This window comes from Ahaetulla prasina, chromosome 1 (assembly GCF_028640845.1).
Source record: "Ahaetulla prasina isolate Xishuangbanna chromosome 1, ASM2864084v1, whole genome shotgun sequence".
NCBI lineage: Eukaryota > Metazoa > Chordata > Lepidosauria > Squamata > Colubridae > Ahaetulla > Ahaetulla prasina.
Window position 1 is genome coordinate 263,232,714 of NC_080539.1, and position 24,834 is coordinate 263,257,547.

Sequence of the window (24,834 nt, forward strand, 5' to 3'; positions counted from 1 at the left end):
CATATGTTTCCCCTTGCCTTTCTCTACACCATGTCTTCTTTTTTCCAGACTGATGATAAACTCAGCTTCTTAATATTTTCTTCCCAGAAATTGTTCCTTCTGAGGACTAAAATATATTGCCAACATTCTGTTTAAGGTATTTTTACCTCCAGAGAGAGAAAAAAAGTATAGATGGGGTTTCTAATGTCTCATTGTTCATTTCTATTTGCAGCCAAGTCTTGTCCTTTCAACATGCAGCATCGAGAATGTGGATCCCCCTGTTTCGACACTTGTACCAATTCTGAACAGTCCCAGTTATGTGAAGATCACTGTATAGACGGTTGCTTCTGTCCCCCCGGTAAGTCAGTATCCATGCTCGACTGTTAATAGACTTGCAGTTGCCTGGCTGAAGCGTCTCTTGGTATTAAGAAAAACAAGTGTCTTCTTCGTTATAGAAGTCACTACATGGAATTGCATTACAGATAGCATGGAAAGAAAAACAAGTTTGCAATGCAGTGTTTGCTCTTCTCTGACAGGTGTAAAAAACTTAATATTTCAGTGCTCTTGTGGGAAGGACTATTTAAAGGATAAAAATAAACATCTATTTTGTCTTCCATATGAATAGTTGACTTTAATTTGATTGGATTTGAGGCATTATAAAGATAATGTACATAAAAGGTGTTTTGTGAATTTTAAACAGTTATTGATTGATTTATATATCTGGAGCAGTGGTGGGTTGCTACCGGTTCTGACCAGTTCTCAAGAACCGCAGGCAAAAATCTGCCCAAGTTCGCAGAACCGGTAACAATCCCCAGCTGGCCACGCCCCGGAACCGGTTCCCTTGGCCGAAGAGGTTGCAAAAACAAAAGGTTTTAAAAAGCTCCTCTGGCAATCCCAGTTGAATTGTCTGAGCACTAGAACCTTTAAAAACATGTTTTCTACAAGCTCTTCAGCTGAAGAGATTGTAGAAAAAAATCATTTTAAGAGGTTCTGGACTGCCATGAAGGCAAGCCTCATGGGATAATCAGAGGAGCCTTTTAAAATCTTTTTTTCCTCTGGCAGTCCCAGATGAATTTCCTGATCATCACAGGCTTTTAAAATCACTTTTTTACAACCTCTTCCAAACACCCATTCCCACCTAATCGCCCCCTCCCCCACTTACCTATAATTGCTGCTCCTTTCGGGCTGCAAAGCCATGCTTTCCTTCGGCTTCTACAATCAGTTGCATCAGCTAGCAACTGATCTGTCTGATCATCAACTGATCCATCTCATCGGTAAGCAACTGCCTGCCTCAGTTGGGTAAGTAAACTATTAAAAAATAGTTAATTTTTTAACTATTTTTTTGGGTTTTTTTTTAAGGAGTTGGGTTTTTAGACAGCAAATAAAAGTTAAGGAAATTTTAAATTTAGCTGCTTTTATCTAAAACGTGTCTCCAACCTTAGTAACTTTAAGGCTTGTGGACTTAAACTCCCAGAGTTCCTCAGCCAGCTTTCCTGGCTGAGGAACTCTGGGAGTTGAAGTTCACAAACCTTAAAGTTACTAAGGTTAGAGACCCCTGAAATTCTAAAAAATATAAATAAAATAAAATAATAAAATAAAATATTTTTGCAGTTTTCTGAGATTTGGTGTGTTTCTGTAGTGTTTCACTCTAACTACACAAACACACAAAATCTCACAAAGCTGTATGTGGCATTTTATGTGTATGAGTCAGTTGTATTGTGTTGTGTTGTGTGTGTGTGTGTATGTGTGAAGTGTGAAAGTTGGTTTTTGAGCTTTTTGCGGCTGTGTGAGGTTCCTGCTTGTTGCAGGGGCCATTTTGGGTGAAGTGCGGCTGCTTTTACATTGTGTGTGAGTCAGTTGTGTTGTGTGGGTGTAAAGTGTAAAAGTTGTGTTTTGGTACCTCTTATTATTTTGTATACTTTGTTTATTATGTTTATTATTTATTGTTATTGGCCACGCCCACCCAGTCACATGACTGCCAAGCCACTCTCACCCAGTCACGTGACCGCCAAGCCACGCTCACAAAATAAGCCATGGCCACAGAACCGGTAGTAAAAAAAATTAGAACTCACCCCTGATCTGGAGATAACACAAGATTTTATCCTGGATGTTTTGTAGTGTAATTTCTGTTTCTTGATCTACAGTTGTGTTGAATTTACAAATAATAGATTTATTTGATTTAACAAATCAAGGAAATTGGCTGAGTGCTAGAATGGAATTAAATCTGCTCAAGAACAACTATTTATGTATTTTCTTGCTGGGATTTTAGTACATGGCAGCATAAAAATCTGGTTCATCCTCATAAAAATATTTTTACCTTGCACTTTTGTCTTGATGCTGGCTTTTAGGAACATGGTAGAGATCTGTTTCTTTAACAGCTTTCCATAAAACCACATTTATAGACATTAAGAGCAAAATCCCATGTGATACCAGGGATAGGGAGAGAAAGAGAGAGGGAAGGAGTGTAAAAGCTTTCTCAAAGAGTGGGTTTTTATTGGGATCATGGCTTCTTTTCCCACACATCATGGTTTCCAGTGAAAACTGATTGATTCATGGTTGCCATAACATCACAACATGCTCCAGTGTGATCTGAAACCCTGCTCCAGATGTTGAAATAATTCATGTGCTTTCCTATATTTAAGGAAAATATAATACGTTATATTGATGACAAGAGTCACAAAGATTTATTACTGGGAATTATATAAGATACTCCATACTTCTTAAAAATAGTGAATTGAGCACAAATAACACACATTGGTTATCTCTTGTTTAGGCACTGTGTTTGATGACATTAACAATTCTGGCTGCATCCCCATTTCGGATTGTTACTGTACTTACAACGGGGATTCTTATGCTCCTGGTACTTCTTTTTCCTCCCAATGCATTTCATGGTGAGAATTATGATTCTCTATGATTTAATAATATTTTATTATTAGTGATGGTAGATAAAGAAATAGGCATATTATTTGATAGGTTGACTTGTTAGGAATATACTGGGCACAATTCGGAATGCTAAGAAAGTCATAAGACTGTGAAATAATGCTTAATTACACATATAAAGGGATTTCTTTTTTTTTAACATGAATTCCTTGTCACTTTGCATGCTTCTGAACCCATCTACAAATTCTTGCTTTGTGGATGCACAAAAATAGCTCTTATCTACAAAAGAGTCTTTCATGAAGTTGAGAAATACAGAAATATTTCTTAAATAAATTGATTCATTTTTCTTCAAAAATTAAAAGCTTTACAAATTATGGATATCTATAAATCTATAGGTATATTTTGATTGTAAAAAAGTTCATTATGAAATTTAGTTATTTAATTAATTTAGGTATTACCCATCTCTATCTGACTCCAGTTGGCTCATATATTGCCATAGCAATTCAATATATACCAAACTGGATGTGATCCAATCACTATATATAGGCAGAAACAAAATTAATAAGAATGCACCCAACAAGGGATCTCTGTATCTTAACTAAAGGCCTGGGAAAACAATGAAACATATCATTAGAAATGTCATAATTCTGTTTGACTTACATGGTGGCAAGCAAATACTACCAAATATACAGTAATAGTTTATTTTTATTTTTTTATTGAAAAAGTTTTAAAAAAACAAAAACATTTCCACCCCCTTTTTTTCCCCCTCCCTCCCAGAAAACCCCCTTCCCCCCTCCCTCCCCCCCCTCCCCCGGCTTCCTGGGTCAATCACAAGGTATTGTTATTCATAAACCAAACATAGAGTAAAATTTTCCCCTTCTAATCCAATTAACCTCATCCAAATCTTTTCATCTCCCAACCCCCTCCCCATTATATAAAATAATACTTCCTAATTATTCAAAGGCAGTCTGATATTTCTTAATCTGGTATCTATTTTGTAAATAATCAATCCATTTTTTCCATTCAATTAAATATCTTTCCTGCGTATTGTCTTTTTAAAAAGCTGAGATTTTAGCCATCTCAGCCAAATTAATGACTTTCAATATCCATTCTTCTATTGTAGGTACCTCTTCTTTCTTCCAGTATTGTCCAATCAACAGTCTTGCTGCTGTTATTAAATTCAGAATCAATTTAGTCTCAATCCCTGTACAATCCGTTATAATTCCCAAAGGAGGTTCTACCGAGATTTGAACTCGGATCGCTGGATTCAAAGTCTTTTTGACTTACATGGTGGCAAGCAAATACTACCAAATATACAGTAATAGTTTATTGAACCCCAAGTGTCTTTAAAAGCTTGTCATGTATTGTGTAAATAGGCAAATAACTGAAAATCAACTCTCTTGATCGCTTTGGCAGCTCTTCATTTGACATGCATATAATTGACTGCATTCATTGTTAGTGACATTCATTACTATTAACACATTCACTAGTGACATTCACTAGTAATAAGACCTAGTACTTTATATGACCTAAAGCACATTTCTGAAGATGTTCATCTGCCAAAAGAACAGCAAATCCCAGTTGAATGCATATTTCATTTTTTCTGCATTCCTACATTAGTTTTCCCTAAATCTGCTTTGCCAAATTGGAAGTCTTCTAGAGAGGTTTTGAAGAGGAAAACCATGAGGAGGAACATAGGAGGAAATTCCATTGCATGAAACTCTGTTTATATGACATTGACTATAGTTCTCAGCATTTAACCTAGAATATAGCCTACAACATTCTGCAAAATGTTGCCATGCCATGACAGAGGTACAAAATATGTTGGCATAGATAGCCTCTGTTTTCAGAGAAGACTATCTATACCCACATATTTTAAAGTTTAAAAATCCCTGCCATCCACCATTGCATTTCACCAATCTTGTCTTCAGATGCTAAATGCCACTACCTCCTATTTATCAAATGCTGGAAGACTATTATTATCAGCAATCAAATACTGAAAAAAATGCTTCTGTAAATTATAGCAAACATCCAGAGAATGTTCTAGAATTTAAAACTGGACTATATTTGTCATCCAGATCCATGCTGTAGAATTTAGATAACGATTAGTCTGACTAAGGTCATAGGATACTGCTTTACTGAAAACATGAGAATATGCATAGTACAACAACCAATCTTTATTGTTATAAGGATTACTCTACTTTTTTGTTTAATAATTTGTTGGCAATTTCTTCCTCTTCCTCTTTTTACTTCAGTTCATGCACAGGGGGACAATGGACTTGCATCAGCCTTTCATGTCCTGGAATATGTTCCGTTGAAGGTGGCTCCCATATCTCCACTTTTGATGAGAAACACTATTCCTTTTTTGGGGACTGTAGCTATGTACTCACTAAGGTAATCTGCATGCACAAGGCTACCTGATTACATTGATGGATCTTGAAGAGACTTCCTCTTCTTTAACATCAACACTGTAGTTTCAAGTTCCTGCTAAAGGCCTTTATACCAATTCTAAAGAAGGGACCCAAACCATAGGTCCTGTCCAAATGATTGTGATAACACAGTCTCCAACTACATGGGATTGTCACACTGAAAACAAGGACCCTCCCATGCATTGTTGTTACTGGGAGTAGTTCATACTTTCTACCAATCTATGAATTATCACATATTTTTATTCATATCAATTTTAAATAAGGCTCCCTTCTTCTTGATTACACTTGAAACCAGTGCTCAGGATAACTGAATCTTTTCCTCATCAAAGGTTTATAAAAAAGATGATTATTATTCCAATGTTACCATCAGACATTATGAATCATCAACCACGGTTCTGTTTTCTAGTATTTGGGGGATGGGCAGATACCTGTCTAATGGCTGCACTTTTTTTTTTATTTGTTAAATTGTGATGTTTTGTTCAAATAAGAGGGGGAAAAAACAAAAATTGCAACTTTTAAAGTACTTTATTTTTTAAATTGTGGGAAGAAATCCTGACCTACAAAAAAAGAGCAAGGTGGTTTTATTCTTATTATTTTAAAAGACAGACAGCATGGTGGCTCAGTGGCTAAGACACTGGCTGGTTGGTTGGAAAGCTGACAGCCCATGTTCAAGACCCTGAGCATCAAGTGACAGGGTGAGCTCCTGTCCTCACTTCAGCTCCTGACAACCTAGCAGTTTGAAAGTAAGCAAATGTGAGTCAATAAATAGGTACCGCTTAGGTGGGAGGGTAACAGTGTTTAATAACGTCACATGACTGCAGAAATATCTTCGGACAGCACTGGCTCAATGGCCTTGACACAGAGATAAGCACTGCCCTCTATAGCTGGCAACAACTAGCAGAGTAAAATCTTGCAGGGACCCCTTTACCTTTTTAAAAAAAATTATTTTAAAAGTCTCACTAGTTTAGAAGGGATGTGCTAGGTTCAGACAATGCAAACTGTTAATACTCTTTTTTTCCCCCCAGCTCTGTGATAGCAATGACTTCACTGTTCTGGGAGAAATTCAAAAGTGTGGCCTGACAGAAACTGAGACATGCCTGAAAGGATTAGCTATAAGCATTGACGGAGGACAGACAGTAAGTGTGAAGCACAAAAATGGATGAGAAGCATGTTCACTCAATAATTTTAGGAGTAATTTTTTTCACCAGACCCAGTGAGAAACAGATTGCATGCAAAAATTACCATGTTTCCCCGAAAATAAGACCCTGTCTTATATTTTTTTTGAACCCTGAAATAACCACTTGGCTTTATTGCCATGCGCTCAAAAGCCCAATTGGGCTTATTATCAGGGGGTGTCTTATTTTGGGGAAAATAGGGTAGTTCTCAGTTGAGCTCCTGATACTAATGTTAAATGTATACCAGAAATATGCAGTAAAAATGTTGGCTTTCCAATTACAAACAGTACATGAAGTTCATTTTCTTTGCACAATGTTCTGTCCACTGTTTCTTTTTAAGGAGATCCAGATTCTGGAATGTTTCTTTCTGCTGTTAATATTTCAGTATCACTTTTTGCCAACTATCCTGGCTCCAAAGTTTATTTCCTTCAAACTTCTTGCCTTGAATATTGACTCCATTTCATTTTCCTATTTCTCTTTTCCTTGCTTCTACTGTCTTTCCCTGTTATTTTTCCTTTTCTCACACTTTAGTTCTTACTCCCTAGTTTAAACTACCTTCCTGCTGGGATCTGGCTCTTGGCCCTAACTATGTACCTATCTTCAAATTTGCCTTAAAAAAATTCTCCATGGCATAGGAATGCTTTGGACACGAGTCTCTGAAAAATCTCAAGAAAAATATTTATCCTATCCCACTTAAAATCTGTTCCAAATATTTCAAGCTTAATTCAACCAGTTACTATCAGAAACTTCATTCCAACAAATAAAATATGATATGGGTTCTTTATACAGATATCTTGTGTTTTTAAAAAATGCAATTAAACAAAACAACAAGGTTCTATTTCCTAAGAGTTAATGAAACCCAGCATGACTGAAGGAAAGGAGTTTGGTTTCTTGTTTTAATTTATTGCTGTATGCTCTGCTTTGAGCCATTGTGGGTGAGTTGGACGTGCATTTGCTTAATAAATAAACACTGCAGTAAAGGCATACTTTCTCAGTGTGCTTGCTCTAATCTCTCATTTTTCGTTACCCAGGTGATTGTGATCAAGTCTAATGGAGATGTGTATGTGAATATGATTCTCACTCAGCTGCCTATCTCAGCATGTGAGTTCTTTGCTATTTATATGCTAGTATTTTATACAATTTAAGGATTGAACTCTTATTCCTGGAATTTATTTGAAATTCTGCAAAATGTCTTAGGTGTATGAATAAAATAATACCTCATCATTTGACAAGGATGGAAGAAAGAACTGAATGTTGTTAAAAGTCCAATTTAGATCAGGAAAAGATTGATAGTAATGCATTACCAAAATGGAGTGGAGTAGAATGGAGTAGAGTTCTTTATTGACCAAGTGTGATTGGAGATTTAGATATAATATTAGACCTTTCCTTTGAAGTAGATACTAATTTATTATAATTGCTAATTATGTTAATAAGAAATGTTAATCCTAAGAGTTATTAGTTTATATTTGTATCAGTTAATGATTGAGATGCAAAGTCTAAGCCTGTATCAGTATTATGCAAAGCCAGCGTATACATTTCTCTGCTTGTGCTGCAGCAACAACCACAGTTGCAAGACTCGTCCTCTTCGTGGCAAATAAAATGTATGCTTTCATCTGACAACTACTTTGTTTCTACAGCCAATGTCACCATATTCAGCCCTTCCTCATTCTTCACTATGGTACACACAAAACTTGGATTCCAGATGGTGGCACAATTTCTTCCAATATTTCAGGTGTTTATATACATGGACCCAAGCCACAAAGGGCAGACATGTGGTAAGTGAATCAATGAGTCATTCTCACTACGCAGAAGAAGGATGTTACAATCATAAAGGATTGATGTCTTTAATTTTTGTTTCAGGTCTCTGTGGAAATTTCAATGGTATCCAAACAGATGACTTTAAAGCTATCAGTGGGGTGACAGAAGGAACCCCTGCTGCCTTTGCTAATACCTGGAAAACACAGGCAGACTGCCCCAACGTCAAAAACATATTTGAAAACCCCTGTACTCTCAGTATAGAAAATGGTATGTATATTTTTTTGCTGTGCTTCTCCTGGGCATTCTTCTCTGACTTATTTCTCTCTGTACTGTTGATACTGCACTTTTCTAGAATTCACAGTAAGCATGGTTGTCTTTAAAAAGAGGCCCTATAAAGAAAAAAAATAGAAACACATTTAGCATTTTGTTTAAAAAATATAAAAACCCAGATGGATTGAAATATTCAACTGTTCTGGGGTTAAAGTTGCTTGTGTCTAGAATTATCAGGACATAATGTTCATCTTCACAATGGACAATAATAAGGATTATCATTATTATTCTAAATTTATGTCCTGCTTTTCCTCCAAGGAAATCAGAACAACTTTCATGATATATTTCCTCTTATTTTCTTCAGAAAAGAGTCTTGTAAAGAAGATTAGACTGATATGGGGCTACTGTAGACTTTTCTTCTACAATGCCTTCCCCCCAAATAAATAAAAACGAATAAATAAAAACAGTGACATGTATAGTCACATGAAAACACATCAGCAGAAAATGAAAAATCTATAATGTACCCAAAGGTGACAGAACCATTATTACACAGCTGAGAGAATGCAGCTGTTTTGCCTGGTTTAAATTAGACTTTTGTGCAGCACAAGACTATCTCGCTAAGGGTTTAGAGCTAAAACCATGTTCCAGAGCATGTAGATGATAAAATTGCAAGTGTGCTTGTGTAATCAAAACCCCACCCCTGTTGGTGCTAATGCATTGAGTAGAAAACTTAGTAAAAAGGAATGGCGCTTTGATTACTCTATTGTGTTCGTTAGTTTGATATAGTTGATCATTGTTGCAGATGTAGACAGAGGATGTATAGCAAAAAAGGGTACCAGAATGACACCCCATTTATCTCTGTTTTACAGAAAAATATGCTTCACACTGGTGCGGATTGCTGACTGACACCAAGGGGCCCTTTCAGAAATGCCACTCAATAGTAAACCCAGCCGTTTACCACACTGTGAGTAGTTATTTCTCTTTGACTGAAATTCCAGGAAGATAATACATGGGAAGAAATGCATTGGCAAAATGAGAGAAGCCCTTAAGATTTTAATTGGCCTTTTGTTGATCTTTCTATGCATTGGGGTTTTTTTCACTCCTTACATTTTGTAATCCAATCAATATATTTCTCAGTTTATATAGCACACCAGAACCTCTACCTAGTCAATAGTTAAGAGTCAAATGTTAGTATGAAATATTAATTGGTGTATATAAATGGAATATATATTTCCTTTCTGGTGTTAGGTCTTAATTGGAGATGTCAAATAATGTTTAAGATATTCTAAATATTTTGCATTTCCTGGACTATTATGTGAATCAAAATATTATTATCCTTCCTGTATTTCAGATCTTGCAATATAGTTTATGGTTTAAATTTGCATCAGTGCACACAGAGAGTGGGGAAAGTTGTATACGAGCTATATATATAAATAAAAACGAATAAATAAAACAGTGACATGTATAGTCACATGAAAACACATCAGCAGAAAATGAAAAATCTATAATGTACCCAAAGGTGATAGAACCATTATTACACAGCTGAGAGAATGCAGCTGTTTCTTCCTTTTAACTGCTAGTGGGGTTTGAACTGATTGGTTGGGAGCTTGGCTGTGTTCTGATTGGGTGGAGGTGTGTTCTGATTGGGTGGAGGTGTGTTCTGATTGGGTGGAGGTGTGTTCTGATTGGTTGGGAGCTTGGCTGTGTTCTGATTGGGTGGAGGTGTGTTCTGATTGGTTGGGGGCTTGTATTGTTGAACCAATCAGTTCAAACCCCACTAGCAGTTAAAAGGAAGAAACAGCTGCGATCTGTATATATATATACGTGTGTGTGTGTGTGTTCAGCAAAGCTGGCTGAGGAACTCTGGGAGTTGAAGTCTACAAGTCTTAAAGGGACCAAGGTTGTAGACCCCTGATCTGAAGGATCCAAGGATTGCACCCTGGATATTTATTTATTTATTTATTTATTTTGTCACAACAATATATATATATATATATATATATATATATATATATATATATATATATATATATATATATATATATATATGTCTGTCCTTGGTTTGGGTTTTCTCCCGCGTAAAATTTAAACACAACATCAAGACAGTATTCTGCACAAACCGAAAAATATCCACCATCCTAAGAAACCCCAAAGACAAAATTGAGTTAGAAAATCAAGGAGTATATGAAATCCCATGCCCCACCTGCCCCACCACATACATTGGACAAACCAACAGATGAATAAGTGCACGCATTGAAGAACACAAGAACTCAGTCAAAAAAGAGGAACCAACTTCTTCCCTAGTCCAACACCTTAAAGCCACAGGACACGATATTGACTTTAAACCAATTTTACGCGGGAGAAAACCCGAATAACCAAGGAACTACATACAGACACCCGTGAAAACCTCAGAAAACATATATATATATGTTATATATATATATATATGTCCCACGTAAAATTGGAAGTGTCTTGGCGATGTTTCGTCGAAGTCTTATTCGTCATCTTCTGGCTGGTGTTTTCAGCTTCGTGCTTCTAGGAGCAATGTGTGATCGCAGCTGTTTCTTCCTTTTAACTGCTAGTGGGGTTTGAACTGATTGGTTGGGAGCTTGGCTGTGTTCTGATTGGGTGGAGGTGTGTTCTGATTGGTTGGGGGCTTGTATTGTTGAACCAATCAGTTCAAACCCCACTAGCAGTTAAAAGGAAGAAACAGCTGCGATCTGTATATATATATACGTGTGTGTGTGTGTGTGTGTGTGTGTGTGTGTTTGTACACACACACACACACACACACACATTCAGCAAAGCTGGCTGAGGAACTCTGGGAGTTGAAGTCTACAAGTCTTAAAGGGACCAAGGTTGTAGACCCCTGATCTGAAGGATCCAAGGATGTAAAATTGGAAGTGTCTTGGCGACGTTTCGACGAAGTCTCATTCGTCATCTTCAGGCTTCAGCTTCGTGCTTCTGGGAGCAATGTGTGATCGCAGCTGTTTCTTCCTTTTAACTGCTAGTGGGGGTTTGAACTGCTAGTGGGAGTTTGAACTGCTAGTGGGAGCAATGTGTGATCGCAGCTGTTTCTTCCTTTTAACTGCTAGTGGGAGGTTTGAAGCTCCCACCCAATCAGTTCAAACCCCCACTAGCAGTTAAAAGGAAGAAACAGCTGCGATCACATTGCTCCCAGAAGCACGAAGCTGAAGCCTGAAGATGACGAATGAGACTTCGTCAAACGTCGCCAAGACACTTCAATTTTACACGGGAGAAAACCCGAACAACCAAAGACCTATATATATATATATATATATATATATATATATATATATATATATATATATATATATATATATATATATATATAGATATATATATGAAGAAGAAAAAGAAAAACAATAGGACAGGAACGGTAGGCACATTTGTGCTCTTATGCACACCCCTTATGGTCCTCTTAGGAATGGGGTGAGGTCAATATTAGAAAGTTTTTGGTTAAAGCTTTTGGGATTATGGGAAGAGATCACAGAGTTAGGTAAAGTGTTATAAAGGGAAATATCTCTGAAGGAAGGTGATGTTTCTTAACCCGAAGGTCCTTTTTTTCCCTAGAACTGCATGTTTGACACCTGTAACTGTGAAAAGAGTGAGGACTGCATGTGTGCTGCTCTCTCAGCTTATGTCAGGGCCTGTGCTGCTAAAGGAGTATTGCTAAGTGGATGGAGGACTACTGTCTGTGGTAAGTTTAGAATAACAAATAAAAAAGAGAACCAACCTAGAACTAAGGAGAAATTTCCTGACAGACAATTAATCAGTGGAATGGCTTCCCTTCAGAAGTTGTAGGTGCTTCATCACTGGAGGTTTTTAAGGAAAGATTGGACATTTGTCTGGTTTTGTACAGGATCTCTAGAAGACTTCCAACATCCCCTCCAACTGTTATTCTAACTATCCCTACTTGCTTTTAACTGAATTAAAATGTTCCTGAAGGATCTCAGACCATTGGAAGCTGTCTTATTTTTCAGAGAAGAGGAAGAATAAACTACTTTAAAAAAATAACTCCAAAATTAGCTTGGAATCAGGCACATCAGTCAATAAAACTTTTATTACATTTATTTTAAAATATATTTGCATGCGTAAGCCTCTCATGCCTCAAGTTTGCATGTGCAAACTTCTCATGCCTCGTATCTTGTGGGTAGGGTCGATTTAAACCTAGCCACCTCTTCTTCTGATGACTGAACTTTTAATGGACTCCTATTGCTTTTCAACAGCTGAAATTTTCTTTCTCCTTTCAAGGCATCTAGTGGTTCACATGCCCTCCAGCCTTTTGCCTTCAGGATCCTGTTCTCAGTTTCTGTAGGTTTTGTAGGTTGATATCCAGTACTTTAACTGCGCTAGTAGCAGAAGCCAATGCAGCTCTTTCAACAATTGAATTACTATAATTCAATTGGACCAAATTCCTGGTCAGGAGCTTTTATTTTATGAGTTTTGTTTTTGGGGGTTGCAGAACATGTTTGATGTTTGGAGGGAGATGCAGATATTTGCGGAGCTCCCCCTGAGAGAGAGGGGGAGGAGAGAGTGAAAGGGGGAGAGAGGGAGAGAGAGAGGGAGGGGGAGAGAGAGAAGAGGAGAGGGGGAGAGGCGGGGGAGAGGGAGAGACTGAAAGAACCACTGCAACTTGTTGTATGTAGGAATTTCTAGTCATAATTGCTACATGAATCTTGCCAATAAATCAATTCTTTTTCCTTTTTCTCTTCTCAAGCCAAATTCCAAATTTGTCCTGAAACCTGGACTTATCATTACAACATTGAGACCTGTCAAGCCACCTGCAGAGCTCTCAGTGAGGTTGATGTCACCTGCAAAATCAAGTTCTCTCCAGTGGATGGATGTACCTGTGAAGAAGGGACATACCTGGACGACAGTGGCAAATGTGTGCCTGCCTCTAAGTGCCCTTGTTACCACAAAGGATCTGCCATTCCATCTGGAGAGGTGGTTCATGACAACGGCATCATGTGGTAAGAGACTTAAAATAAACATAGTGGTGGAAAGAGAAATAGCAGAAAGCAGTGGAACAAAATTATAGGGGAAAGCAAGAGTATTCAGCCTTACTTGTGAGCTGACAGTTCGGGACCACGACTGCTTTTGCAAAGTCACTTCATCTACTAGAACAAATAAAACTTCAAACCTGGTGTAGGGCTGTTATTTTACTTCACTTACACTGAGCTGAGTTTTTAAAGGTGGAATGGAAGTACCTATTGATCAATTTTGTAATAGCTTGTAGTATTTCCATTTTTTTTCCAGATTTCCATCTGTAAATATTTGGAGCATTAAGATACTTCTAAATGATCAAATCTGTCATTTACGAATTTGAAATTGGATTTGGATTTGAAAACCCAAGCCTTTTGGGAGACAGAAGAACTTATTATTTTTGAAAACAGGCTAGCAAAACCGAAATAGAACTGAACTTAATCAGAAAGGGATTCACTTTTGTATTGTTTGCTTTAAGATAAGTCAAAGGTAAAGTGGTAAAAGTAAGGGAAGTTGGCAATAATTTATACAGTGTTTTGCCTTATACACTGTAAGCCGCCCTGAGTCTTCGGAGAAGGGCGGGGTATAAATGTAAACAAAAAAATAATAAAAAAATAATAATACAGTTGACCTATATGAATTTGTGGCCCATCCATTTCTAACAGAAATGCTTCAAATATCCATAGGAAAAGACCCTAAATAAAAGATATGCTAACTTCTAACAACTTGTGATTAAAAACAAATGCCTTTTAGTATTTCAATATATTCTGAAAGATTCTTTCCTTCTTATCCTTATCCTTCTCCTTCTCCTTCTCCTTCTCCTCCTTTTCCTCCGCCTCCTCGTTAACAAAGAAACTACTTATAGTTTAAACCAGAGGTCTCCAATCTTGGCAACTTTAAGACTCGTGGACTTCAACTCCTAGAGTATCTCAGCCAGCAAAGTAGTTTCTTTAAATCAGGACTATAAATTCATTACATTTAATGCAATATAATAGCTGTCTTACTCTTTTACAGTACCTGTGTACAAGGCAAGCTTCAGTGCATTGGGGAAGTGAAACCACCAACAGGTACAACCACCATTTTATTCCCTGTTTTATTATGATGGTTTTCCAGCCTTATTCAGATCCAGCAAGGGAAATCTATCTAAAGCAAGCATAGTATTTAAGTGCAGTACTTTATGAACAAGTTTGCTATTTAATTTGTCATAATAGCAACACAAACACACACACACAAATCTGGCAATGGTGCCATTAAATGGCAAGATTTGTGGAAACTGAATACCTGATTGGCTTATCTAGACATAAACACCGAATTAGATCTAATACAACTCCTACAAGAGGAGAATTCCTTGAACAAAGTTGTTGGCTCAAGATATTCTGGCAGCCAAGAGATGTGCAACTGATTTTTTTGCTGATTTCTCATTCCTCTGCAACATGCAGAATTCTGTTCTAAGATGTCCTCAACCCTCCAAACCAAAATTGGAAGGACTGGGGAGGTTGCAAGAGGAGGAGGACAGCCATTGAAGGCCCACAATCCAACCACTGTTTCTAAAACTGAAATATGAATATTCATGTGGATTTAATTTGTGTACTTCACAAGCAAATTGAAAACTTGATCAATTATATTAATTTTGTGATTATTAAGAGGCCTTTTCCAACTTCAGGAAACACGATTCGAAACTAAGAAACCTGAATAAAACAAGATTGTGATTCTTCTAACATGGAATCCCATGTTAGTTGCAGCCATAAAATCTAAATTTTGGCATAATACAAATTGTGCGATTACCTAGATAAAATCTCGGACAGAATTTTTTTTTTCCTTCCAGATTGTGATGCTCCTATGGTCTACTTTGATTGTAACAATGCCACAGCTAACGCTCATGGAGTTGAATGTCAGAAGAGTTGCCAGACACTTGATATGGGATGTGTAAGTATGGCTGGTTATAAGTGGGTCTGATTTTACTAGCTTTTTCAGCTTGTGTGCGATTGTTTTCTGAGTGAAAATGCTGACTAGAAATTTAATAAATAAAACAGCATATTAATAACTGAAATTATCATCAGTTAAGTGAAGCTGTCTGCCAGCAGGTAATTGACGGTAATGAAAATTGTCTTTCTGTCTCTGAAACTGCCAGCACAATTTGGCACACTATCTTCCTATCACTTGAGGAAGATATTGCCAAATAAAAATCAGTCTGATAGGTTACAAGAGATGATGGTTAATGAAGTACCTAAAAGTCTTATCAGATCTTTCTGGGAGAAAGGAGAACAAATTCTTATAATACCGTAAACCTGTTTAACAAGCATGGCTTAGTCAAGGTTCTGCATACTTTGATGTTTGATTCTATTAAGCTTATTAAGCTTATGCCAAGTCACTGTCCAGAGATGCATAAAAATAAAAATTCAGGAAGCCCTCTTCATATCTGTGAAGACCCATGGTAGCACAGTGGTTAGAATGCAGTATTGCAACCTATTTCTGCTGACTGCCTGGCTGCCTGCAATTTGGCAATTCAAATCTCACCAGGCTCAAGGTTGACTCAGCCTTCCATCCTTCCGAGGTGGGTAAAATGAGGACCCAGATTGTTTGGGGCAATATGCTGATTCTGTAAACTGCTTAGAGAGAGCTGTAAAGAACTGTGAAGCGGTATATAAGTCTAAGTGCTATTGCTATTTATCAAAATTCCTGGAGGAAAGGGAAATTGAAACACCAATGTACACATTAAAAATAGTAAGAAGAACTGGTGCTAATTTGAAATCACTTTTCCTTTGTACGATATCTTAGAAATGTTACTTCTTGTCATACAGTTTTGTCATGTAACACTTTTTGTTAATCTGTTATTGCAGTACAGTGCACAGTGTGTCTCTGGTTGTGTATGTCCTGATCAGCTAGTATCTGATGGCACAGGCAAATGTATACCTGCAGAAGAATGTCCATGTGTTCACAATGAAGCCACATACAAACCAGGAGAAACTATAAAAGATAAATGTAATACTTGGTATGTATAAATTGATGGCTGATATAAAGCAGATTGCATCTATATTGCATCAATGCATGCCTATTAATATCTAGTATGTGTTTGGCTACCTAGCACATGCAAGAACCGAAAGTGGATATGCTCTAATAAACCTTGTCTGGAAACTTGCTCAGTTTACGGAGATGGTCATTATATCACCTTTGATGACAAACGATATGCTTTCAATGGAGTCTGTGAATACACACTAGTCCAGGTATTAAATGTTTTCCTCAATCAATTTCTGCTATCATAAATTTCTAATTTTTTAGCCTTGAGTCTCCATATTTGTGTTCATAAAAACTTAATGCCACATTCTTTTTTGCAGAATCAATGTGGTAAAAATAAGACAAATAAAGACACTTTCCGGGTTATCACAGAGAATATCCCCTGCGGCTCTACAGGGACTACCTGTTCAAAAGCCATTAAGGTGTTCGCTGGGGTAAGTAATTTAGGAGAAGGTAAAAACATTATAACCTGTAGTATGCACAAAACATGTAGCATGGACAAAGCAACAAAGCATGTAATATGAAATCTTTATATAATAAGTGGAAATCTTGAAATAGTATATGGTAAGCATAGGGCATTATATTTGTAAAAATATCCAAATGCCAGTGCAGAACTTGCCAATAATGGGAATCTCCAACTGAAATTATTAGAAGTAATGGTACTGATAGGTGGTGTGAGTGGTTTCTGTGTGTGGTATGTCTTTGATCAATGTTGACTCCGGGCGACTGCCCGGAAAAATTCCTGCAGTTTTCATGACAAAGTTTTAGGAAGTAGTTTGCCCTTTCGTATATTCTAGGGATAAGAGAAAGTGATTGGCCCAAGGTCACCCAACTGTCTTCATACCTAGGGATAGGACTAGATCTCATGGTCTCCTGGTTTCTAGTCTGATGCCTTAACCATGACACCAAACTGGCTCTCTCCATTGCTAGATATATGTACAAATATTTATGTTGCTTGTATTTTATCTTTTAGAACTATGAGTTACTACTTACAGATGGAAAATTTGAGGTGATACAGAGACTTCCTGGTGGAGGCAAAGTGCCGTTCAAGATCCGATACATGGGCATCTACATGGTGATTGAAATTTTTAATGGAGACGTGATCACGATATGGGATAAGAGAACCAGTCTGTTCATAAAAACTTAATGCCACATTCTTTTTTGCAGAATCAATGTGGTAAAAATAAGACAAATAAAGACACTTTCCGGGTTATCACAGAGAATATCCCCTGCGGCTCTACAGGGACTACCTGTTCAAAAGCCATTAAGGTGTTCGCTGGGGTAAGTAATTTAGGAGAAGGTAAAAACATTATAACCTGTAGTATGCACAAAACATGTAGCATGGACAAAGCAACAAAGCATGTAATATGAAATCTTTATATAATAAGTGGAAATCTTGAAATAGTATATGGTAAGCATAGGGCATTATATTTGTAAAAATATCCAAATGCCAGTGCAGAACTTGCCAATAATGGGAATCTCCAACTGAAATTATTAGAAGTAATAGTACTGATAGGTGGTGTGAGTGGTTTCTGTGTGTGGTATGTCTTTGATCAATGTTGACTCCGGGCGACTGCCCAGAAAAATTCCTGCAGTTTTCATGACAAAGTTTTTAGGAAGTAGTTTGCCCTTTCGTATATTCTAGGGATAAGAGAAAGTGATTGGCCCAAGGTCACCCAACTGTCTTCATACCTAGGGATAGGACTAGATCTCATGGTCTCCTGGTTTCTAGTCTGATGCCTTAACCATGACACCAAACTGGCTCTCTCCATTGCTAGATATATGTACAAATATTTATGTTGCTTGTATTTTATCTTTTAGAACTATGAGTTACTACTTACAGATGGAAAATTTGAGGTGATACAGAGACTTCCTGGTGGAGGCAAAGTGCCGTTCAAGATCCGATACATGGGCATCTACATGGTGATTGAAATTTTTAATGGAGACGTGATCACGATATGGGATAAGAGAACCAGTCTGTTCATTAAACTCGGAGCAGACTTTAAGGTGAGGTGTGAATGCAAAATAGAAACTGAATAGTTGGCTGTACACCGTCCTGAGTCCTTCGGGAGAAGGGCGGTATAAAAATCTAATAAAATAAATAAATAAATAAATAAATTCGTTTCTGGAGAATTGCACTGAAAAATTGTTAGAGAATGAATTCATAATATAATGATACAGTCAATGAAGAACAATGTTTAAGAGTTAAATGTGCACATTTAAATATTTAGTTGGTTTATTAAATGGATCCTATTATGGTTCCACTTTACAATCAATTTAGCATTATTTTGGTTGCTAGAACCATTGATAACAGTGAAAATATTGTCGTATAAAACGCAAAGGGCAAGACAATGTTCTGAGATATTATGCAGAGCAATAAACATGGTCATTAGGAATGACAATTCTCTTTGACATTGTTATAACTAACATTCTTAACTGACTTTTTTTGCATTGTAAGAACACAGATTGGCTATAGCATAAATATTTGCATTTCAGAAATACTGCAAATATTTTATTTGGGTGGACTGACCCTATTTAACATTGGTATTTATACAGAAATTTGAATCATTCCTGATGAATTCTGTGAATAACTGAAGAGGTGTGTGTGTGTCCCTTGAATTGATTGTCAACATATAACAAAAGCAATATTTGGAAACCACACTGAACTATGGTTCAATGAAATATGAACAAGCACAGACCTCACATACTCCCTTCTCTAATTTTCTTGCCAATGTTTCACATCTTTGGCAGCTTCCAGATGAGTGAACTTCAACTCTCAAAATTCTCATTGATAGCCATACTACTATGGATTCTGGGATCTGAAGTCTATAGACTTGAAAATTGCCAAGGTTGGGGAACCAAGTTCCATATCGTTGAAAGAAATTCAAAAACTTACATTTCTGTTTCCAGAAGACCAAGACAGAATACAGAGTACTCTCTCCTACCATTTTTCCCCAGTGACTATCCTGAGATTGGATGGGCAGAAAATAAAATTACCACTCAGTGAGCATCTATTCCTGAATATAGGAATGAACTTCAGCTTCTCTAGTTCTGGATCAATAATTACAATGACATCACATTAGTAGATAAATTTTGATTGACATTATGATTTGTTTAATTTTAAACCAGCTTTGCACAACTTTCCTTCCAAATAAGTTGGGATGAGAACTCTCAAAATTTCCCAATTATCATGACCAATAGCTGGAGACATCTGTTTAAAGACATGTTTGAAAACAAATATTCTAAATCCTGGTTGCTGAAGTTGCCTTGTATCAATTAAACTTAATTATTAATGTGTCCAATCTCAGGACAAGCTCAATATAATCAAATCTTTTGCATGAGGAAAGACCCCATTTGCTCATTCTATGAAATGTAAGCTTTTTAGTTCTGTTAGGGATACTTGTGCTCCATTCAAGGATAACTTTTCAAAACTGGGCTATTCAATGTATGATACACAAGTATTTGCACACACAACATTGTAGAAAATGTCATTTCATATTTTTGGATTTTTTTTCATTTTGAGCAATGCCTTATTCCACTGAAAAGAACTGTGTATTTCATGCGACAATGATCACAGAGTAAAATACCCAGCAACAGATTATTTAATAGTTTGAGGAACTCAAACAGCTTTGAGGAAATACTTTCTCAGAACAACAACCATGTTATGCTTTTGAAGAAAAAAAATCAATTCTTAAAACTAATTTTGGAATAAATTAGGATTAGGGAGAGATAGGCATGTTTATTTCATTGCTATGAAACACAATGCTGTTTCAGTGTCATTAAAGATGTATTGGTTTCATAAATCCTTAATCGTTTTGTGAATCCACATTAAACATTCCTAGACTTGGGTTTGTCTTTAACATATACAGCTTTGAGTACATGAGTTCAAACTATGTGTGAGAAATATACTTAAAGGTCTCTGAGTAATGCACATTCTTTAGCATTAAAATGGTTAGATTGCTAAAGCTAGAACCATCTCTGTCCAGCTTTCAATTTGTTTGTACTTTTCTCTGTGCAGGGTGAGGTCTGTGGCCTTTGTGGAAACTATGATGGCAATGACATCAATGATTTCACCACCAGGAGCCAGTCTGTAATAGGAGATGTCCTGGAGTTTGGTAACAGCTGGAAAGTTTCTCCCACTTGTCCAGATGCCCCAAGCACCAGGGATCCATGTTCTGCAAATCCCTATAGGAGTTCCTGGGCGCAGAGGCAGTGTAGCATCATTAACAGCAAGACATTTGCTCTCTGCCATCCTCAGGTATGAACAGATCCATGTCAGAAGATTACATAGATCATTTGAACAAATTTTATCCAATACAGGTAATGCCTGTCTTACAATGGTTTGGTAACTTTTGACCAAAGTTACAATATCACTGCAAAAAACAAAAACAAAAACAAAACCTTATGACCATTTTTCACACTTATGACCACTGCAGCATCCCCATGGTCACATCATCAATATTCAGGCATTTGGCAACTAGCATATATTTTTGAAAGTTGCATTGTCCCAGGACCAGATGATCATTTGTAATCTTCCCAGCTTGCTTCTGACAAGCAAAATCAATGAGGGAAGCCAGGTTCACTGTAATGACTGCATGATTTACTTAACAACTGCAGTGATCCTGTTAACAACTACGGCAAGAAAGATCAAAAAATGAGGCAAAACTCACTTAAGAACTACCTTGCTTAGCAACAGAAATGTTGGGCTCAATTGTGCTCATAAGTCAAGGTCTAGCTGTATATTGCATGCATGTAATTGCTTAGGTGAAGATATAATAGCCACAAATCAAGCAACTGTAAGAAGATGCTATCATTCTGGCATTCCAAGGATTACAAAAATAAATAAAACTTGTTTCGTAATTCTCAGAGAAGGATTCCTTTGTAACTGGGAGCCCTTCTTACTACCAATTCTGTCCTCTCAGGCTCTGTTTATTCTTTGAAAAACCTGACATGGTAACTGGAGGGGGCATTAAATATGGTTGCTAATAGATCTTAGTGGTATAATGTGAAGTGGGTATCATACCTCTTGCTTTCAGAATTTTCTAGCACTGTTTAAGCTATCCACAAGTATGTCTACATTCCTTTTTAATTAGTCCTAAGTGACATCTGCCCAAAGCATTTGGGAATATTAATAACTGAAACACATTACTGGATGCTCTGTAATATGAAGCATTAATGGTGGATCTAATCAATACATAATCTTGCTCTAAACTTAGGCTAAATACCCTGAATATATATTTTGTCATAACCTAACCTTTAATCCTTTTATGACTAAGTAGCAATACATTACATTACTGGTGGGCTACCAAGAATACTATCTCCATTTTTACAATGTGTACATTGCCTTGGTCACTGCAACCATTTAAATCCTTAATAAAGTCAATTATCTCTACAAGAGAAAATCAAAAGCAGATCCCACTATGGTTCAGTTTTGTATCCTTGATAGTAACATGTCCAATAATTGTTGGATCTGAACAGTTCCGTAATAGATTTAGAGAATACCTTTTTCTTTCATTGCAAATTGCATCCTGATCCCTTGCTAATGAAAGATGATTCATAACTGTTTCACGTCTACCAGTTGCACCCCAAAACTATTGCTTTCATGACTACAACAAATTGCTTTGTGCATGCAGTTGTTACTACAACAAATGGTACTGTATAAAGGAAAGAAAGAATATAGATCAATACTGTCAGTTCTCCAGAAGGATTTGGTCAGAAATATAAGAATGGCAACTGGGAGAAAATATCTTCCCATAATATCAAACTCACCTACCAAAACTAAGACACATGCCAAATTAGCTTCATTATTTTCCTACTAGGTTGAACCAACTAAATATTACGAAGCGTGTGTATCTGATGCCTGTGCTTGCGACACTGGAGGAGACTGTGAATGTTTCTGTACAGCTGTAGCTGCATATGCCCAGGCATGTCAGGAGGCTGGTGCATGCATCTCTTGGAGAACTCCATCCATCTGTCGTGAGTACCCTTCCCAGGAATAAGGAGTAGACAACAGTAGAACAAGAAGCAATGGGTGGAAACTGATCAAAGAAAGAAGCAACTTAGAACTAAGGAGAAATTTCCTGACAGTTAGAAAAATTAATAAGTGGAACGACTTGCCTGCAGAAGTTGTGAATGCTCCAACACTGGAAATTTTTAAGAAAATGTTGGATAACCATCTGACTGAGATGGTGTAGGGTTCCTGCCTAGGCAGGGGGTTGGACTAGAAGGCCTCCAAGGTCCCTTCCAACTCTGTTGTTATGTTATGTTATGTTAGCCCTCCGCTCTTCCCCAGTAGCATACTGGACACCTTCCAACCTGAGGGGCTCATCTTCCGGCATCCTATCTTTTTTCCTTTTTGTACTGTCCATGGGGTTTTCATGGCAAAGATACTGGAGTGGATTGCCATTTCCTTCTCCAGTGGATCACGTTTTGTCAGAGCTCTCTGCTATGACCTGTCCGTCTTGGGTGGCCCTACACGGCATAGCTCATAGCTTCATTGAGCTACGTGAGCCCCTTCACCATGACAGGGCAGTAATCCATGAAGGGGAGCATTGCATGGCCAGCACATTAAAAAAATAGGAGGCAAAACAGATAATAACAAGCCCTGCCAATGGCTAAGTGCAGGAAAGTTGAAGAAGGAGACAGAGTGGCTAATTCTGGCTGCCCAAGACCAAGCTTTGAGAAAGTTACAATTTGTTCATTTCTCAGGACCACATCAAGCAGGATTTTTAATCATACAAAAGCATCACCATTGGACTTAAGTTGCACGCAAATGTTGTAAGAACTGAATGTATTACCTCTTAGTGCTGATGGGTACGTTTAGTATGTCACATCATTACTGCAAGCTTGTGTCTCCATCTCATCCCAACCGAGAAAATGGAAATGAGATATCTCGATGAAGATATCTGGAAATGCGTTCATACTTGCACATGCGATTTTGTGGAAGGAGTACCTGAGTCCCTAAATTTTTTGAATTACTTTAAGTTGAGGTTGAGATTTACTGAACCATGGTGCTACTACATGGCTAGAATGGCCAGAGGTGGGTTTCAGCAGGTTCTGACCAGTTTTGGAGAATAGTTGAATAGTTGAATAGTTCGGAGAACTGGTAGTAAAAATTCTGACTGGCCCCGCCCCAATCTATTCTCTGCCTCCCGAGTCCCAGCTGATCAGGGGGACATGGGGATTTTGCAATAACCTTCCCCTGGAGTGGGGTGGAAATGGAGATTTTACAGTATCCTTCCCCTGCCATGCCCACCAAGCCATGCCATGCCCACCAAGCCATACCCACAGAACCGATAGTAAAAAAGTTTGAAACCCACCACTGAGAATGGCTATAATCAGATGTAACCTTAAATTAAGAAAATCTTGCTAGATAGGGAAGATAGATGTCAGATGAATAAGGTGATATGAGAACAGAAAATGCAGAAGAATATGTGGAAACAGAATAATAATTTTGAACAAGTTGTAATTGTTCTGGTGTATAATGGAGTTGAATTTCCCCTGCCCCTAGTATTAGATTCAAAGAATTTTCAGTGTAATGTCCTGTTCATGGGACAATAAGTTCAGTGAGAACTCTGATATCTCATGAGATTTAAGGGCTTCCCAAAAATTTAAGCCATTTTTAGCTTACAAATTGCCCGGGTGTGTGTGTGTGTGTGTGTGTGTGTGTGTGTGTGTGTGTGTGTGTGTGTATCAGATTCTGTATATATTACTATATTGCTGAATATCCATCTCTCAGAAGTAACTGCCACTGATTTTAGTTGAGTTTCTCCAAAACAATCCCATATGAAACAAATAGGAGATGTCCTCTCATAGTATTAGTTTCAAAGGTACTTAATTCCAACTTGTCTTTATGGTGTTACCAAGTAAGAAAATGTAATAACTTCATACCAAGAATATTAAAAGGGATATCTCATGTAAAACAAACACATTTCACTTGAACTGTTTGTTTCTTTCCAGCTTTATTCTGTGATTACTACAATAAAAAGGGAGAGTGTGAATGGCATTATCAACCTTGTGGTTCTTCTTGCATGAAGACCTGTAGGAATCCACACAATTGTTCACTTGAATTATATGACTTGGAAGGTACAGTATTTATGCATCTCATCTTTGATCTGCAACAATCATTAAAAACTGAAAACTGCACCAATTCTTCTAATTACTATAGTAGGAACTATTCAAGACTTATTTAAGAGGTGAAGATATATTTTTCCAATAACTCTTTTATATACAGAGTGTTAAATTTATGAAAATTGATTTGTTCAATTCTCAATTATATAAGTTTAATGTTATGGATGCATGCTGTTTTGCACATGCAACAA

The 24,834-nt window shown here is 37.2% G+C and overlaps 1 protein-coding gene across 1 annotated transcript in view; it reads left to right on the forward strand.

Annotated features, from left to right (window-relative positions):
- MUC5AC (mucin 5AC, oligomeric mucus/gel-forming) overlaps positions 1-24,834 on the forward strand; it is an 81,609-nt gene that overhangs the window by 14,448 nt on the left and 42,327 nt on the right. Inside the window, exons 9-27 of the mRNA XM_058160442.1 lie at positions 212-337; positions 2,753-2,870; positions 5,115-5,253; positions 6,314-6,424; positions 7,495-7,564; positions 8,101-8,238; positions 8,324-8,488; positions 9,361-9,455; positions 12,086-12,212; positions 13,233-13,485; positions 14,513-14,565; positions 15,324-15,424; positions 16,339-16,490; positions 16,584-16,722; positions 16,834-16,947; positions 18,335-18,520; positions 20,532-20,771; positions 22,333-22,489; positions 24,473-24,598. Coding sequence (XP_058016425.1) covers positions 212-337; positions 2,753-2,870; positions 5,115-5,253; positions 6,314-6,424; positions 7,495-7,564; positions 8,101-8,238; positions 8,324-8,488; positions 9,361-9,455; positions 12,086-12,212; positions 13,233-13,485; positions 14,513-14,565; positions 15,324-15,424; positions 16,339-16,490; positions 16,584-16,722; positions 16,834-16,947; positions 18,335-18,520; positions 20,532-20,771; positions 22,333-22,489; positions 24,473-24,598 — 2,610 coding nt within the window. The remainder of the gene's footprint in view (positions 1-211; positions 338-2,752; positions 2,871-5,114; positions 5,254-6,313; positions 6,425-7,494; positions 7,565-8,100; positions 8,239-8,323; positions 8,489-9,360; positions 9,456-12,085; positions 12,213-13,232; positions 13,486-14,512; positions 14,566-15,323; positions 15,425-16,338; positions 16,491-16,583; positions 16,723-16,833; positions 16,948-18,334; positions 18,521-20,531; positions 20,772-22,332; positions 22,490-24,472; positions 24,599-24,834) is intronic.